This window comes from Dipteris shenzhenensis, chromosome 10, assembly GCF_047967505.1.
Source record: "Dipteris shenzhenensis isolate YYH24624 ecotype China chromosome 10, Dip_SZ_1.0, whole genome shotgun sequence".
NCBI classification, from domain to species: domain Eukaryota; kingdom Viridiplantae; phylum Streptophyta; class Polypodiopsida; order Gleicheniales; family Dipteridaceae; genus Dipteris; species Dipteris shenzhenensis.
Genome location: NC_141605.1, coordinates 37,902,784 through 37,922,095, shown reverse-complemented (window position 1 = coordinate 37,922,095; position 19,312 = coordinate 37,902,784). Strand labels below are relative to the sequence as shown.

Sequence of the window (19,312 nt, the reverse complement as noted above, 5' to 3'; positions counted from 1 at the left end):
ACAAATTAATTAATCCAGTCCAAAGTGAATCTGGGTCCCTAAATGGGTAAAGATTAATTCAGTCCAAAGTGAATCTGGGTCCCTAAATGGGTAAAGGAAACGCATTTCCGATTCTAATTTTATGTGAATTATTCAAGGAAATCTTTTCGAAGCACGGCAAGGGATCACGCAAAGGAAAATTTCAGGGTACGCGATTCCTCTCATTTTTACAGACAAATTCATATATTATGCAGCTTGTGCGAAGAATTCCCGCATTCTTGCAGGTTCTAATCCGTTCTCATCCTTTCACAAACCCTTTGATCCTTCAGAGAGCACCTTCCTCATTTTCTCACCGAAGCAGAGCGCATATCAAATACTATGGTCCTCGCGGCAGCTAGAACCCCTGACGGAGCAGAATACGGGGTCTTCGCATCGAGATATGTCCGATCACCTCTGCCAAGGTGCTGCCAGCCTCTTCTTTTTCTTTTGCGAGAGTTTGTGCTTCTATTGGTTGAGTTGGGTAGCGAATGTTGCAGGACAATTTTGACAACTCCAATTCTGGGCTTATCTAGAAATGAGAGGCACCTTTTTTTCCGTAACAGTAGCTGTATTCTCACTCTCTGCCATTCTATTTGTTACGCACATCCACACGCTCTGGTTTCTCTCCTTTGTCACATGATTATATGTAGAATGCAAATGCCAACAAAAGAGCGTAATGGAATCTCTCGCTACATCAATCCCCTCATCTCCCTGGGACTCCTCGTTTAAAATTGTTCATAAATTTCCTCATTTCTGAGAGATGGAGAGAGAGAGAGAGAGAGAGAGAGAGAGAGAGAGAAGCCTCTTCGCTCATCGGAGCAATGCTTGTCTGGCAGGCTTGGCTTACCTAAGACGCAGATGCCTAAAGACGTTGCGTATCAAGTTATCAAGGATGCCCTGCTATTTGATGGAAACCCAAGATTAAATCTCGCATCATTTGTCACCACTTGGATGGAGCCCGAATGTGATAAGCTTATTCAAGAGTCATTAAGTAAAAACTACATAGACATGGATGAGTACCCGGTTACCGTGGAGCTACAGGTATGTAAGAGCAGTATAGGGATCAAATGCAGATTTCAAATTTTGAATGGAGATGTCGCGTTATTGTGTAAACACGTTCCCTTTGTCATCATTCAAGAATTGTCAATCAGCTCGACTCTTCTCGACGAATGTTGCAACGATGAAGGCCTCTCGTCCATATACGCTTGTATATTACTCGTTTACAATTTCTGAATCTCTCTGATCTGACACATCGCAGCTTTGGTTTCTTGTGAAAGAAATACGAGTGCAAAACCGGTGGCTTGCGGCCACCGACAAAAGCCATGAGGATGGGAAAGGATTGGTAGTTACAAAAGTCCCTGCATGCTAGGATCTCATTATAACCTGACTTGAAACAGAGACTACCACCAAGGACAAAGTTGAGGGAGAGATAGAGAGAGAGAGAGGGGAGGGAGTAGAGAAGGTGAAGCATGAGGATGGACGAGGTGGATATCGTAATTGGTCATTCGATTTGGTAGATAAATGAGAGTTCTTTGACAATCCTGTTGCTCGTTTCCCTGATCGCCGATCTAGTAAAAGTCCTTTCGACAGCATGATTTATCAGCAGCTTTAAACGTACTGATTACTTTTTTTCACCATTTGCTCATGGTACCAGCCAGATAATTACATTTGACTCGATGAGCATTGAGCATGGCTAATTACGATACGAAATCTATGGCGTTCTTTTGTATTGAACCAGCTGCAAATTCACCGAAACTTAAGTACCTTTACCTTGGGGGGGCTGTGCAGGATCGTTGTGTAAACATGATCGGTCGCCTGTTTCACGCTCCTCTTTCAGATACTGAGCAAGCTGTTGGCGTCGCCACAGTTGGGTCTTCTGAGGCTATCATGCTAGCTGGCTTGGCGTTCAAGAGAGATTGGCAGAACAAACGCAAGGCAAAGGGCCTGCCCTTCGACAAACCCAACATTGTGACCGGAGCTAACGTCCAGGTCTGTGTCGACAAATATCTGAAGTTGATGCGATCGACTAAGATTTCAGAAGCATATCTACACTTGTTGCGATGATATGAACATCACGTAGCATCACGTAGCATCACGTACGTATGTAAGTTTCTGTACCAATTGATACGGGATTTGGATGCTTTTTTTCCCCAGGTTTGCTGGGAGAAATTCTGCCGCTACTTCGAGGTGGAGTTGAAAGCTGTGAATCTTACAGAGGGCTATTACATTATGAACCCACAGAAAGCTGTTGACATGGTGGACGAGAACACTATTTGCGTTTGTGCGATACTGGGATCCACGATGAACGGGGAGTTTGAAGATGTGCAGCTAGTGAACGATCTCTTGATTAAAAAAAACGAAAGAACGGGGTATGCCTTTGCTTTACTGTGTGCTTTTACGATGATCATTGAACACAAGAAACAGTGAACACAAATGGATTCTTGAGTTGCTTTGTGTAGATGGGATACACCGATACATGTTGATGCAGCCAGTGGAGGATTTGTAGCACCTTTTCTGTATCCGGAGCTTAAGTGGGATTTTCGGCTGCCTCTGGTCAAGAGCATCAATGTAAGCGGGCATAAGTATGGGCTAGTGTACGCAGGAGTTGGGTGGATCGTTTGGCGATCACATCAATATCTACCGGAGGAGCTGATTTTCCACATCAATTACCTGGGAGCTGATCAGCCTACTTTCACGCTTAACTTCTCGAAAGGTTGTCAACGATTCATTCAAACTTGAATTGCCTCAAATTCTAGGCAAATTCGAGCAGATAATTGGTTTTCAATTCTGCTTCCCCGTTCGCCGTGCTGGAGAATTTTCGGCGTGGTTGTTAGGAGTTTACAAGTTTACAAACCATTCTGATCTTGTTTTGTGCATGATATTTCTTGTTTGCACACACTAACGAAGAAAATCTCGAACATCTGTGTTACAGGTGCCATGCAAATTATCGCCCAATACTATCAATTCATCCGCCTCGGTTTTAAGGTAAATTGAAATGAAACAATCGTTCCGGTCGAATTGAAAAGAGACTCTGTGTACCTAACTTCATATTAGCACCTACCCCTACCGTTCCCCGGGAAAGGAAAAGATAAGAGCCTTGGGAAAGGTAAAAGAGTAAAGGGATACCTCTAACGTGCAGTCACAGGAAGAATATAATTAGCGAGGTTCTAGTCAACGAGAGCACGTGTAGAAGACACATTTATGTAATTGATCGCAATCTGAACGCAGGGCTACAAGGCCGTGATCCAGAGCTGCGCGGACAACGCAGCCTACTTGACGGAGAAGCTGTTGGAGACAGGGAAGTTCAGGGTGGTATCGAAGGCCGTGGGGGTGCCAGTGGTGGCGTTCTCGCTGGTGTGGAAGGGTGGTGTAGAAACGGCGGGGCTGACGGACGAGTACAAGGTTGCGGAGAGGCTGAAGAGGCATGGGTGGATAGTGCCGGCGTACACGATGCCAGCGGATGCGGAGAAGGTGAGGGTACTGAGGGTGGTGGTGAGGGAGGATTTCAACAGGGCGATGGCGGAGAGGCTGGTGCGAGATGTGGAAGGGGTGGTGGAAGGGCTGGAGAGGGAGCAGAGGGCGAGGGAGGAGACCGCCATAGCCATAGCTACTCGAGCTTCTGGAGAAGCAGCAGCAGCAGATGAAAGCACAACCGCCATAGCCAGCACTAGTGCAGCTAGTTCTCCTTCCATCTTCGATCAGCTCTTTCGTCGAGCTCCCCCCATCCCCGCCGCAGCTCCCTCTCCCTCTCCCTCGACCGCTCCACCACCGGCCTCCTCCCCATCGCCCTCCTCCAAAACCACCGGCGTCTGCTGATCATTCATTCAGTATACTACATTAGCGGAACGCGACGTAACGCTGCAGATCGTTGCCGACTGCGCGCGGTTCTGCCTTCCGACGTCTCCATTTTCTGCAACCATATTATATCCCAACCTCGTAATCGGTCCATTTTACAACTACAATCGGAAGATTATAGCAATCGTAACAGATATCCATTCGCATTGTAATATTGCCTTCTGACATCTCCATTTTCTGCAACCATATTGTATCCCAACCTCGTAATCGATCCATTTTACAACTACAATCGGAAGATTATAGATATCGTAACAGATATCCATTCGCACTGTAATCGGCGTGATCAATCCATTCGCAACGTAAATTGGAAAGTTGCCGCTTTCTCATAAGACATTTGTAAATCCTGTGCAATTTCGACCATGATTTAAAAACTTTGAATAACACGTCAATACACCAATCACACTTAGGATGCTTTCATCAAAACCCCCTCCCACACCAAAAGCATGTAAGTGCTTGAGTAGAGATTTCTTTTCTTTCTTTTCTCCCAAAGTGTTCTATGCCTCATCATGACCATAGCCACACACGTATTGATCTTTGCACTCACCAAGAGTTAGGATCCTTCTACTTAGACAATTAGATGGCTCCACCTTTACCAACTATCCAAGCAAGAGCACAATAGCAACGTTGAATCTCTAATGCTCATGGAAAGTATGAGGTTGGGGAGGAGGAAGAGAATGAGTTTGATTTTATAACAACACACTAGACCCAACCTTACAAAATCGAACTCATATCCCCTTGTCCCCAAACTCATAATTTCTAGGGTATCTCTTGTTTTGGACCTCTCATTATAAAACCTTAATCCTATCTCACTTATGGTGAGCTTATCCTACACCATCCACCTCCCAAGTTCTTTTCACTCAATCTTTCCTCATCTCTTGTTGTTGCCTCCACCTCTTAGGGCTTCCCTCACTCAATCATGTCTCACTCCTCAATTGGTACAGCATTGAAAATCTTGAATTTGTATTCATGCATCTTCTTTGTTTATTGTGAGTGCTAAGTGTAGTTAGATAAGTAAGTTTGCATTTTGACACTTAGTCGTAATACTCGACTTTCCATGTCGTTATAAGGACTCCTTCATCTTGTCCAGGGTTTCAAGTAGGACTCATTCTATCATCCTAGTATTGAGGCATATTCTCCATGTATTTTGGGTGTAAATAGAGGTGTTGACAATCCTGAGAGTTGTCATCCTCCTTTTGCAATTCTTCCTCTATAAAATTTCAAGAATTTATAGAGCAAGAATGAGGACGACCAAACTTTCAACAATCAGGATTTCATACATTATGCCTTAGAACATTTACTGCAATTGACCTCTCCTTCGGGACTATCACGATAGATAGATACCATTCACATACACTTAGTAGAAAAAAGAGTCTAGCCTCCAAGGGCTTGACCATTTCGAAATAGCATACTTATCATCTGCGAAGGGAGCTAGAACTCTCTCTCTAGCTTATTATCTAACTATAAGTGCAAAAGCATGTACTCAACCAAAAGGTACAAAACACAAAACGCCCTCTGGCATGGAAGCGATTATGAAAACTCATTGAATTTAACATAGATGTTAACCCATCAAACTGACGTTACTGTAAAGTATAAAAATCATTAAAATAAGACCTTTTCTATATTTTACTTAGTGCTAAACCTTGAAGGAAGAGATTCACAAAAAGGCATTACAAAAGGAATGACTGGCAAAAAGTTCTCTCTGAATCTAGTGAAGACAAGGAGCTCGACTTTGTTCTCTTGAAGTGGATGTGTAGTCATACGGCAGAGCATTTGAAAGCTTAGGCTAAAGAAAAAAACGCCATCATAGTACTTTCCTTTCCTAATTTTAAAGGAGCATATCTCGATAGCAATTTTCAACAATGTTTGCTTAAGTTTGAGCTTTCTTCCTTCTCTATCTTGTGGACTGCACATGTACTCCATGAGAATCCAAATCAAGTTCCTATTATTCAATGGATTTAGAGATAAAATTTGCCATCCATTTCTTTTTAAAGCTTTTTTAATGTATGTCCTCCTTTAAGGTTCCATGTGCAAACGGGGTGCCAACTAGTGATAGCTATACTAGGTGTGTTAGGGATCCAACGTAGACTTTATGCTAGATTGTGTATCTGAGTTAAAAATTCTTCTACTTTCCACTTCATGGGAGCTCTCATATAGAATACTAGCAATAGCCATCTATATGTCATCACTTGAAAGGAATAACATTTGCAGGTGCCTCATTGTAAGAAAGTAGTGTACATGCATGAAGAGTCAGCTCAAGCTTCCTAAGTCATTGTGTGCATGGGGTCACTCATTGAAGTTTGATCCAACTTTTCATGCGATTATAGTTAAGTTTCACAAGAAGGTGCCTGCAAATGCCATGTCCTTTAAGTGATGGCATATTGAAGGCTATTGCTAGCATTCTACACGAGAGGTCCCATCACAACAAGACAAAGCACCTATAGACGCATGCATAGACGCGTTTCATGAACTAAATAAAAAACTTACGGGCGCGTCTATTTGCGCGTCTATTTCCACGTCTGGAGACCCACGTCTAATTGCGCGTCTATATATCAGACTCACGCGTGTATAGACGCGTAGTTAGACGCATAAATAGACGCGCTTATAAACGTGTTTATAGACGCACATATAGACGCAAGTCGAATAGACAGACGCGAATATAAACGCATTTTTAAACGCACTGATAGATGCGCTTTTTTTTAAATAAAAATTTTACAGAATACTGTGTATGTTGTATATACTATATAGTTACAAGAATCCCATATCCACATTCTATAATTCAATTCTTATAGCCAACCGCATTTTAATTACAATTCCAAATAAAATATTACAACTCCAAAACGCAATAAAATTGAAAGCTCAAAAAGTGCTTGTATATACATATAGCACGAAGCTAAGCCACGTCATGTGGCTTCAAGTACAAAAAATAAGGAAGCTAAGCCACGTCATGTGGCTTCAAGTACAAAAAATAAGAGGAGTCTATATACAAGAGGCACGAAGCCAAGCCAGTGGCTTTAAGTACAAAAAAGAGTAGCTAGCACTACTTCTATGACTAATCCTCGCTGCCTTCCACGCTCCCTTCTGCGCTCCCTTCTGCGCCTCCTTCCTCGTCTTCCTCGTGGTCTTGTGCATGGGCCTGTAAACAAGGGACAACATATATCAATGTATGAAAAATCAAATCTTTACTTATAATTTTGGCATTATTTAATTACTTTCAAATACCTGGGGGGCCGCTCCAGTAGCTCGGGTATACTGCTCCTCAGTAATCAACCCGTCATCATAGAAGTGCCTCCATGTATCTCCTCTGCGATGGTGGCGGTGGTAGGCTGTCTCCACTGGAGTAGGGTATCTGCCCACGATCTCAAGCTGCATGACCGCGACACACTTTCTGGAGGGATTAGTACAAAGAAACAACCAACCTCCTAATAAACTACATAAGCAATATAATTTGAGATCGATACTTACAAATTGGGCCTTCCATGATTCAACACCCCCTGCTCCAAAATGCGCGCTTCCATGGATCCTCCGTGCCTCCACGTGCTGCACACTGGGGTCCTCCCTCGCTGACTTCATTGCCTTCTTCCACTCACGCTTGTGAGCGGTGTGGGGCGGGCCCCTTGGTGGTTGACCTGCCTCAAGCCTGGCAAGCTCCGCTAGTGCCTGTCTCTTGCGAAGATCTTTTATTGCTAAGTATCGTAACAATCTTTGACTTCCCCCATTTATCTGTGAACTGGCGATTGGGGGGTTAGGATACCTAGAGCGAATAGTAGCGAGGGTCTCCTCAGCCAACCTCTTTGGGTGGTCTTTATAGTGGATAAAGCAATCTCTGTAATTGTTAGCAATTACAGAGCGCATGAAGGCCATGATGTCCTTCCCTCGCGCATCCATCAAGATGCCTCCTGTCTGAGTGATGTCATAATAAATCATACCATCACCCAGAGGCACGTCTAAATCATCTGAATCATCCTTCTCCTCACCGCCACATGGCCCAAAGCACTGTGCTATGCATCCACCACCGCTCTCCCTGCTACTACGCCTGCTACCTTGTCGTGTCGAGCTCATACGTTGGCCACTCGTAGCTGGGGACTGCACGGGACTACGCTGACCACTCGTAGCTGGAGAACCGAGTCTCGACGGCTGGGGAGTACATCGATGGCTCGCCGAGACAGAAGGACCTCCTGACGGCATGGGGGAAGGGGCATAAGATGGGATGGCAGAAGGGACATAAGACGGCATGGGGGAAGGGGCATAAGACGGTACGGGGGAAGGGGCGTAAGAAGGGGCATAAGACGACTGTGCTGACTCCACTGGGGTGATCTCAGGCGGTGTGGGGTGGCTTGGAGTCTATAGTGCCGACTCCTGGGGAGTGTTAAGAGTACCCGTCATATACCTGTATAACTCCGCAGGACTAGGAGGGTGCCCTAAAAGATTATATAAGTCCTTCCAAATAGATTCCTGGGGATCAGGTGAGCTAGAAGCGCTTCCTGGCCACATGTTGAATAGGAAAAAAGGAAAAAAATCTATTACTGATGAGCTGAGAAGAAAGGGGAAGAAAAGAGAGGCTTACTGTCAGAGCGCATCTATAGACGCGTCTAACAGAGCATTTAACAGTGCATTTAACAGTGCGTCTAACAGTGCGTTTAACAGTGCGTCTAACAGTGCGTTTAACAGTGCATCTAGCAGAGCGTCTGTGTGAGCGTCTATAGATGCGTCTGTGTGTGTCTGCAACAAGCTAGACGCACGGTTAGACGCGCCTGTAGATGCGCTTTTAGACGCGCCCTGAGACGCGCCTATAGACGCGCTCCGACATACGAGATTTCTAAAAAGTCAAAAAGGACGTTGCGCCCGAGACAAAAACGTGACGCTCATACCTAGATCCTGCGCTTCCTGGATACGAGAAAGTACAAAACTGGAGAGAGCAAACTTCCAAACAAGAACAACTTCAAAAAGACTTACTTGGATAAAGGTATGGAAGGTTCTTCTTTCTTTTCCAAACTTGCTTCTTCTCCTTGTTCGTCCTCCTCTCCTTTAAGCTTGGAAGTAAGTGTAGGTACGGTCCCTTTCTTTTGAGTGGAAGCTTGGAAGTATGTATGGGAGGCTCTCTCTTAAGCTTCGAATCTATGGAACTGCTAATAAAGAAGGAAGGAAGCCGCGCGCGAAGTTTAAGAAATGTAAAGAAAAGCAAAGCGAGCGGCGCGCCGAAAAGCAGGTTTAAAAGCGACGTCTACAGTTGCGTCTATTAGCACATCTATAGGCACGTCTAAATACACAGAGTAGACACGCGTTTAGATGTGCCATTAGACGTGATGTTAGACGCGACTATAGACGTGACGATAGATGCAACACAGAGTTTAAATTAAACATTTGAAGAAGAGCAAATTTGGTGGGTTGTTTGTTTGTAGGATGTCTCCATCTTCAACAAGTAGCTCCAGTGAGGATGAATCCCTCCGTATCCACCATCGCGAAATGTGGCTGGAACAAAAAATCAAATGTCTGTGTGATCGATGTCGAGGAAACATGTATCGTGCATGCAGGATTATACTCAATCATATCTCAAAGTATGGAGAATGGGATGTGACCGTAAACAGGGTAAGGGTTTGTAAGTTAAGGTTGATTGAGATACCTATGGGTGTTCATATGTTTGAGTTATGATCCCGTTTTAATTTGATACAGAATGCAGTGCCACACCCACACATGTTACCCTATGCCCGTCGTGAGGAGGCGAAGCGTCGGCGATATGAGGTGGGATCTTCAGGAGGGACCGTTACGGATGCATGGAGTGATGGTGATAGTAGCCCTCTGCCATTACCTCATGAAGCCGTGGAGGAGGAGGTGTTTGATGATATGGTGCGGGATTTATATGTCCATCAAGGGAGGGATAATAGCATGGAGCAGGATGATCTTTTTACTGCAGCATCGACTCCACTGTTTGAGGGGTGCACATTCTCTATTCTACGTGCCTCCCTTGAGTTACTAAACTTGCAAACCATCTATGGATGGAGCAATGCAAGTTTGAATGCATTACTCAAGTAAGCTTTAAAGTTGATTTTGCAAACATGGTGAATTATGCGAGTGGGTCAATTACTTGAATGCTTTTCCTCATTTATGGTCTTCACATGCAGGCTCACATGCAGGCTATTGTGTAAAATGCTTCCAAGGGAGAATAAATTACCGACCTCAAGAGATATGGCAAGGCAACATGTGACCTCTCTTGGAGGATTAGATTACAAGCGCATCCATGCATGTGTCAACGATTGCGTTTTGTTTCGTGGACTACATACGGATGCAAGAGAGTGTCCTACTTGTGGAGAGGCAAGATATAGAGCAGATCTCAAAACCTTGGACGTGCCTCATAAGGTATTGCGACATTTTCCCATAATCCCTCGCATCCAACATATGTTCAAGTGCAAATCTATTGCAGAGCTCATGTCATGGCATTCCTCCCATCGATCAACCGATGGCAAGTGGAGAACTCCCGCGGACTCTCCTGCGTGGAAGCATATTGAAGACACATGGCCAAGCTTCAAGGAAGAACCTAGGAGCTTGAGACTTGGATTGGGTATGGACGGTGTGAACCCATTTGGTCTCAAAAGCACGTCTTACAATGTATGGCCAGTGGTATTGGTGAATTACAATCTTCCACCCTCTATGGCTATTAAGAAAGGACATGTCATGCTGTCCCTTCTAATTCCAGGGAAACATAAAGTCAAAAACCATGATGTTTATTTGGAGCCTTTGATTGATGAGCTAGAGATACTTTGGAGAGGTATCGAGGTGCATGATGTGAGCAGGCCTCCCTCATCACGGGACTTCAACTGCAACGCAGTCTTGATGTGGACGATGCATGACTTCCCAGGCTATGGTGAGTGTTCAGGTAAGCATTGCATTTTTTAATTATGAATAGGCAAAGGACGTGGCACCCTAAACCCACCTTCCACTCTTAATTGCATCTATTGTTCAGGTCTCACTACATCGGGTTACCATGCATATCCTGTTTGTGGTCCTTCGCTAGTTGCCTCACGGGCAGACGCATTGAATAAGGTCATCTATGAGAATCACCATCGATTTCTCCCACCTGATCATCCTAGATATGTTGCCCCTTGGAATGAAGTCCTCCCACAATCACTCACCGCGGGAGATTGGATGAGAATTTGGGACGGTTCCACGACTCCTCCACCACTTGGCATGAGCCAGTAAGGGTTTGTAACTATTGGCTGGAAGTAAAGATTGGCTATATTGGTTGAAAGTAAAGATTGCACGCTAACACTTTATTTTGTTTAGATACTCCATCTTTTATCGTTTACCATATTGGTCCCACCTCAAGATCAATCACCTGCTTGATCCCATGCATATCTTCAAGAATGTGGCATCTACCATTTGGGAGCATTTGAATGGGACACGAGATTCGGCAGGCATAAGGGAGGATCTACGTACCACAGGGAGGATGCGTGAAGCTTGGCCTCAAGAGAGACCAAATGGGCGTGTTTTTTTACCTCGTGCACCGTGGATGTTATCAAAGCTAGAGATGGCAACAGTGAAGTGCGCTATTACTACAATTCGTACTCCCACTGGATGCATGAGGTGTTTGAAGGGAGCCTTTACAAAGAGCAAGAAAAGAGGTGTATAGCAATTATATGGCTTGAAATCTCATGATTGGCACAAGATGCTCCAAGTAAGTATTTTATATGCATAATATCTTATTCCTTTCAAATTTGTGAGTGAATAGCTATAAGCAACTAATCAACCACCTCCTCGCAGGTTCAGTTCATACTACCTACTAGCATTTCACGTAGTGCATCAAAGGACATGAAAGATTGTATTTACAAGATGGGCAAGCTTGTGAGGTATGTGAGCTCAAAGGAAATAGATCCCACCATGCTTGAGAATGCTCGAGTTATGTCAGTGGAGGCGGTTTGTTTAGTGGAGGAGACATTTCCACGTTCTATTCTCACAAGCCAACTACATCTCATAGTACATTTGGTGGATGAGATTGCTATATGCAGTACTATACATGCACAATGGTTGTTTTTCCTGGAGCGCTTCATGAAGACGTTGAAGGGCTTTGTGAGACAAAATGCAAGACCCGAAGGTAGCATGGCCGAGGGTTGGTTGGTACAAGAGTCACTTGTATATATTTCTGAGTTTCTTGTTGATGTGGATAGCTCTCTCCCACGACTATGGAGAGATGATGAAGACCTAAGGATGATGTCTATTGTGCCTCAAGGAAAAGGACGCAACAAAGTAATAGACACGGAGTTGCATAATAGTATCAACCTCTTTTGCATGCTTAATAGTGATGTGATGAAAAGATGGGTGACAAGATGCGAGGATGCAAAGGCAAGAAGACAAGAAGAAAGGGCCCTCTTTTGTACACACCATGGATCTCATGTGCCATACCCTCAGCATCTAAGAGCACTTCCAAAGGATATTCATGTGGATTGGCTACTTGATGAAATGGAGAAAGTAGAGAAAGACGAGGGGATGCATATCACAATGGAAGAATGGGAGTATGCTAGGGGATGCATGAGCAAGGTCGGTATATAGAATGTTATGCATAAGTTAGGAGCTTTTTATAATTTAGATTGCTTATTTAATTGATTTTTTCTTGGTGTAGTGCACTATGTTCAATGCTATATGGTGTGAGGGCAAGCATTTTCGAACACAACGGATTGATGATAAGAGAAACACACAAGATTGCGGTCATTGCTAGCTTTGAGGGAGCCAATGGAGCCATGGATGATTATTGTGGCATAATCCAAGATATCATTATGCTTGACTTTCGACGCTTCTTTGTGTATGTTTTGGATGTAAAGTGGTTTAAGGACGTGGTGGAAAGAGGCCCTAATGCAACAATCAAATGCCATGAAAGTGGCTTTGTAACTATTGACTCCACAAAGTTTTGGCAAAGTAGGAAGGACACACTAGTACTACTGCAACAATGTGAACAGGTACTGTGCACACACATAAAAATACTCGCTTTTAAATATTTGATGCAAGAAAAGTAACATGATTGTATTTGTGTTTGAATTAGGTTGTCTATTAACCAATGGTGGATAATAATAGATGGTGGCATGTCATACCTATTATGCCACGTTCCAAAGTGATGTATAGTACATTTACTAATATGGAGCGTATGGAGGATGATCATGGCCATGGACGCGATGATGACCGTGATATAAGAGAGGAGGATGATCATGAGATAGGAGATATAGATATTGAGGCCATTACCCATGAGGACGAGCCTACCATTGGAGATGCTGATTTCGATGAGCACATGAGTGGCACAAGTAGTAGTGGGTTGAATGTATTTGTAGATCTAAACACTTGTTTGGATTTTGAAGTAGATAGTTTGGCAAGGGTTGATCTCTTGAGGATGAGATTGAACCGTAGCCCCACAATTGATATTGGCAAAACTATTTTACATATTGTCTCATTCTGCTCATCTCACTTAATTCTTGTATATGTGGGCTTGCAAAAAATTATGTGCTTTGGTAATCATGGGCAATGTTTGGAAAGCAATGATGTACACCAAAATCTCACTTTCTGTATTCTCTAGAGCACGTCTATTTATGCGTCTAAATGCACGTCTGATTCTCAGTGTAAACGTGCAAAGAAACGCGCAAATACTCACGTAAATAAACGCGCTAATAAATGGGATGTTAGACGGGCCCGTATTTTCTCAGGTCAGACGCACAAATAGACGCAGTGAATCATGTGCAAATAGATGAGCTTTTAGACGTGCATTTAGATGCGCCCGTAATTTCTCTACTAAAGAAACGCCTATAGACGCGCCCGCTATTTTGCGCGTCTACCAAGCGCGTCTATAGTTGCTTTGTGTTGTTGTGCATGAAGTGGAAAGTAGAAGAATTACCAACTCAAATACCTAATCTACTTATTGGGTGTCCCATCTCACCATTGGTATACCATTCTTTAATTTTATTGCCCCGCTAAAACCTTTACATGGAGTAAGGCGCACCATCATCATCCATATTTTGATTTTTTTGCTCTCAAAAATCTTCATGTAAAGCAAGCCTTACCATCCTGATTAGCTCTTTTGAGTTTGTCGCCCTACTTTAAAGTCTTCACATTAAGTAATTACCATCATGATGGGGCTTGGATACTCATTTGGCATATCATTCTTTTAATTTTGTTGCCCATCTACAATCTTCACATGAAGAAAGGATCACCATTAGTATACCATTATTTTAATTTTGTTGCCCTACTAAAATCTCCACATGAAGCATGCCACATGATAACTAGGAAGGAACCCTCTAGTTGTAAGAGGAGAATGTATGCATGAAGCATTGGAGACAGGTGATCTACACATGTAGTGTAGTCTGGTATTTATTATTGAAGATGAGTGTACAATGCTCATCATGGTATGTGACATGTTGGGATCGGGAAGGGATGTCATGTAAAAACACAGTAAGACAATGCATATGTATTGTCATATGAGACCATGGCTAATTGATGTACTGTGTGTTAGTATCTAGTTAGAAATATGTGCCCTAACGTGCACAATTTGAATCTTGGATACAATAAAAACATCTATCAATTTCTTGAAAATATATGGAGTCAGTTGGTGTGTTGTAAATCATGGTCCCTACTTTAGTGCATTCAAGATTGCAATTTTTTCTCAACAACACATGTAGCTCCACCCTAAGCAATTAATGTTGAGATAATTTGCATGCCTTTTGTTTGATATAATCTTGATAGAATGGCCCTCTAGGATGGATATATTACCAACCATATCTCCATTGTTTAGGCCAACAAATGCTATGCTTCCATGAGGCTTCTATTCCCCACGTTTGCCTCTTCAATCACAATTTGAAGTTGGACCTTTTGTTGAATAAGCATCCCTTTTTTTGGCACATAGTATTTAGCAACAAAGGCGGATTCTATTCTTGAAATATGTTAGTATTTATTGCATATTTGCACGATGGTATAGGAGGAGGCATCTTTGCTTTGTTCACTATCACCAATTCATTAACATCTCTATTATCTTTAGGACCTGCAATGTTACATTATCATCATTGTTTTCCTCTTCCTTTATGTTTTTCTTTATTCATTAAAATTTCACCATTTTTGGTCTCATCCTTGTCACTTTCTTTGTTGAGATCCATATTCTCTTCCTTGTCTTGGATATCTAATGATATGAGATTCTACAAACCCACATCAACGTTCAACACAAGACTTGAAGAGAGATGGTAGCATCAATTAGCTTGTGACTATAGCTGCTCCTCTTCTCCTTTGTCTTTTCCTTGAGTCTTTATGTCTTCCATGTATTGTTGGAGAGTGCTCACCTAAGATTTCTTAAGACCTTGTTGGCTCTGATTTTAATTTGAATTACATTATTGAAGCATTCATCCAACCTTGCAGTAGAGTGTGTTGGGAGGACCACATTCCATAGATGCAGAGCTACCATCCTCAATAGGAGAGTCTACGTTTCCTACAACTTTCTCACTTCAATCCCTTGAGTTATCATGGACTTGTTTGCTCGATTCCACTCTGAGATCCCTTCCTATTTATTACCAAATGTGGGTGTGCAACTGAAGTAAGTAGTAAAGTACTCAATCTGATGGGCATCAATGATAATCAAATCGATTCCTTTTCCTAAAATAGTTTTTGTAGCTATCCCCATTGCATACAACACCACATTCCAACCTCTCATCCGACATGCTTCCACCATCTCTTCTATCAAGGGAGGATGCTTTGGACATCGACAATTAAGAGAAGAGGAGATTATTTTTAATGTTTCTCTCTCTTGGAAAAAGAGCCCGAGTCTTTTGGGAAACTCCCAAATGGTGGGCCATCACCATATGCATAAATGCAACTGGGTTGCAAGATTTGGATGTTAGTGTCACCATGATAATTATGCTCATGCCACAATAGCATACCATGCAACAATTTTCCACTAACAACTCTGAATATAGATTCAAACTCGCAAAAAATGCATCCCATTATGCATTTGTGATAAACATTACAAATGTTGCTCTGGGTTTCCTTGCTATAGGATTCTTTATCATAGTTAGTATAAGCTTAAGAATTGCTGAAAGTAAAAGATCATGTAGTTCATCAAAGAAAAATGCATATGCATTAGGGGAGAATTGGGGTCTCAAAAGAGCCTCATAAGGAATGGATTAATCCTAATGAAAGGGCCAAGGTAGGTCCCAAAAGGTCCTAACCCCCCCTCACCTAGGTGGGTTAAGCCCACAAGTGACCCCACCTCTTACACCTCTTACATAACTCTTACTCCTAGATGGGAACCAAAAATTTCAAAATTCAAAAATTCAAATTTTGAATTCCCTCCCTCCTTCTCTCTCCTCCCTCCCTCCCTCCCCTCCTCCCTCCCCCTCCCTCACTCCCCCTCCTCACTCCCTCCTCCCCCTCCCTCCTCCTCCCCCTCCCTCCCTCCCTCCTCTCCCTCCCCTCTCCTCCCCTCCCCCTCCTCACTCCCTCCTTCCCCTTCCTCTAGTCAGCATCTGCATTATGAATAAAGCCTTAGCCTTTGTTCAAGGGGATGAAGAAGTAGAGCAAGACTTCTTAATGCAATCAGAGAAAGATATATGGTGGCTTGTAGCATTTGAGACTCCGAAAGAGTGCCATGAGACATTGAAGTGGTTTCTAGATAGAACAGGAATCCCATCGACCATCTAAAGACAAGAGGAAGGGAAAACATTGACAATCAATGGCCATGGAACCTTTCAAGTTGAATGGCATCTTGCTGGTGATTTGAAACCCTTAAGTGCTTGCATGGTTGTGATACACAGGCAAATGCAATGAACACATGCCTTTATTGCATGTGTTCGCAACGTAAGCAAAAGGCTGGCTTACAATGGGAGAATGGCATTCTATCTTACAGCCAAACGCAAGCTCCGAATCGTGACAAGAAGGATCCAAAGTGGGATCCCATCTTGCCCATCCCACTTGAGAGAGTACACATATGTACTTTACATGCAGAACTGCTCGTACTTGATAAGTTGTTGTATTTGCATCTTGTTTATGCCTGGAATTTAATTCCGCAAGAAGTATCCACACGGTGCATTGTAGAAGCTGAGAAGTTGTTGTCAGAGATGGAATTCCATGGAGGACATGTCAAACTTAAGGAGGATAAGAAAATGTCTGGGGCAACACAGAATCTTCCTGCAAAAGTGTCCATGCATGGAGGGAAGGCAAGGAGATTCCTATCAAACCACAATCTCGACAAAGACAAATATACATTGTCTTAAAGTAGTTTGGGTTGGGAATACTGGAAAGCATTGTGTGAATGCACGACCAATAAGGCTTCTAATCCTCAAGTAGCAACTTTGAGAGCTAAAGTATGAACAAAGGTAGATGCATTGATAAAATTGCTTCGCCAGGTTCAAGTCGATGAGATGTATTATGAAAGGTTCAGGATGGTTGTGAAAGAGTTTATGCAATTAATGGTGAAAGCATGGGGGGGAGTCGCACATTAAGCATTACATGGTAATCTTGGCACCATCGTTATATTTAGCACTTGCTTTATAAATAGTTTTTGTTGCTGATTTGATTCTCATCTTGTTTGCAGCATATTCTCTATGCACACAGACCATGGTTTGTACAAAATTGGGGTCCTTTGTCAATTTGGAATACACAAGGCATGGAGAAGTCGCACTATAGAGCCAAGGCAGCCTGCTTTAAGAACTCAAGGCATGGTGGTGGTGTCACTTGCAACAATGCATTGCATGAGATGTTCAACTGGTTTTTTAGATATTTAGTGTGTGTATTATGTGGTATTTTTATATAAAGTTATTTTGTTGCTCACAATGTTATTTTGGTTGATTTTGTCTATTTGAAGATTTAAGTGATTCAATATTGTTGTTGCAATGTGAATAGGTGCCCCCAACTTGGAGAAAATGCCACTAAATAGTTTTCCCCGATGTGTATTAAATCAATTCATATAGCCAACATGATATCAAATCCAAGCCTACAATATGCACATAAATTGCAAACACATGATAGAGACTGCAAAGAATTAGCTACAAGAGCTAGTCGATTATGTGACATGCCCATCACTATGTGAAAAAAATTGGATTCTTTTACCTTTGCCTCCTCAATTAGCCATGTATTGTCAAATTCAGAAGAAAGAGTCGCCATCAATTCCTTTGAGTTTTAGTCTTGCGAGTTTTAGTCAACATCGAGGGCATAAAGTCTCGAAGGACATATATAGGGGTGGGCATTGAGGCGATGGAAAGTCATGGCTAGATAGCACTATGTTACATTAACATAGCTTACTTGAATTTGGACTATTTGTATGCATCAACCTTTTTGTCAATGGTCGCTATGATTTTTTTGGAACAAAATTTATCGTCTTACAATGAAGCAATTAGCTAGAGTTGATAGGTTGTTGCTTTGTGAATTCTCTTTTAATTTTATTTTTGGTTCAAATTCAAAGATTTACAAATTTCATAAGTTCTAACTTCTAAAGCCCATTAGGATCTATAAGATGAATACATGTGGCAATACTAAGTGATAAGGTGTGCACACTTGTGTGGCTAAGTTGTCTTACCACTTTCCTAAACTTTTTTCTCCAGTCTTGTGGTATATGTTCTTTAGACACCTCAATTTAATTTTGATCTCTTCAACAGAGAATGAGGCAAAGCTTCGACAAGACACATACAGGACAAAGACCATCTTAAATATCCATTGCCAATTCAATGATCTTAGTGGACCACTTGATCTCGAGTTTGGTAATGTGTTACCGTGCGTGTTACCGTGAACCCCTACTGTTGTGTGTTTTTTGTTTGCCTTGTTGTCTTTGGAGAAAAATAGAAGGAATAATTCTTTTTTTTTTAAAACACCCTTGCCTAGCATCCCTAATCTCTCTCCTATCTTCCTCTAACCTCTCCCATTGGCTAGCTAACAACATTGCTTCCCCCTTCCAATCCCCTCTTGCCATATAGTCTATCTCACCCCCTCCACCACCATCTCCTCTCTATCTCTCTATCTCTCACCACTGCCATGACTCTCCCTCTCACCACCACCATACTTTCTTAGAGTTTCTCTCCCTCTTACCACCACTATACTTTCTCAGAGTTTCCCCCTTGCTTATCACGAATTCCATCCCAGAAAGAGAATGTAGGATAGTAGCCTTTAAGTAGAGAGCAATGCCATTGTCTTTTTTGATTTCCATGTTGATGTTTTGGGTTATTGTCTCATAAACATCATATCTTTATATGGTGGTACATTCTCATTGCATTTTCAATGTGGTAGAGGTTTAATTTAACAAGGACGTTAAGAAAGCACTAGAGACTATTAAAGCTACAATTTCCATGGAGGAGATAGCAGCTCTGATAGAAGAAGGAGATTGATCTAGGGCAAAGAAGAATGTTAGATTAGATGGGTAGGGTAGAGTACATATTTGTTTGGCATTCAACTATGATGGATAGCATAAGATAGAATCTTAGCTTTTTGAGTTCCT

At 42.5% G+C, this 19,312-nt stretch overlaps 1 protein-coding gene across 1 annotated transcript; it reads left to right on the top strand.

The window, feature by feature from the left end:
• Positions 1-288: 288 nt before the first annotated feature.
• On the top strand, positions 289-3,998 carry LOC147897772 (glutamate decarboxylase 2-like). Its single transcript, XM_087379964.1, has 7 exons — positions 289-440; positions 855-1,059; positions 1,807-2,007; positions 2,173-2,387; positions 2,478-2,731; positions 2,951-3,003; positions 3,247-3,998. The coding sequence occupies exons 1-7, from the start codon at positions 358-360 to the stop codon at positions 3,832-3,834; spliced, it is 1,599 nt and encodes a 532-aa protein (XP_087236090.1). The 5' UTR covers positions 289-357; the 3' UTR covers positions 3,835-3,998.
• Positions 3,999-19,312: the final 15,314 nt, after the last annotated feature.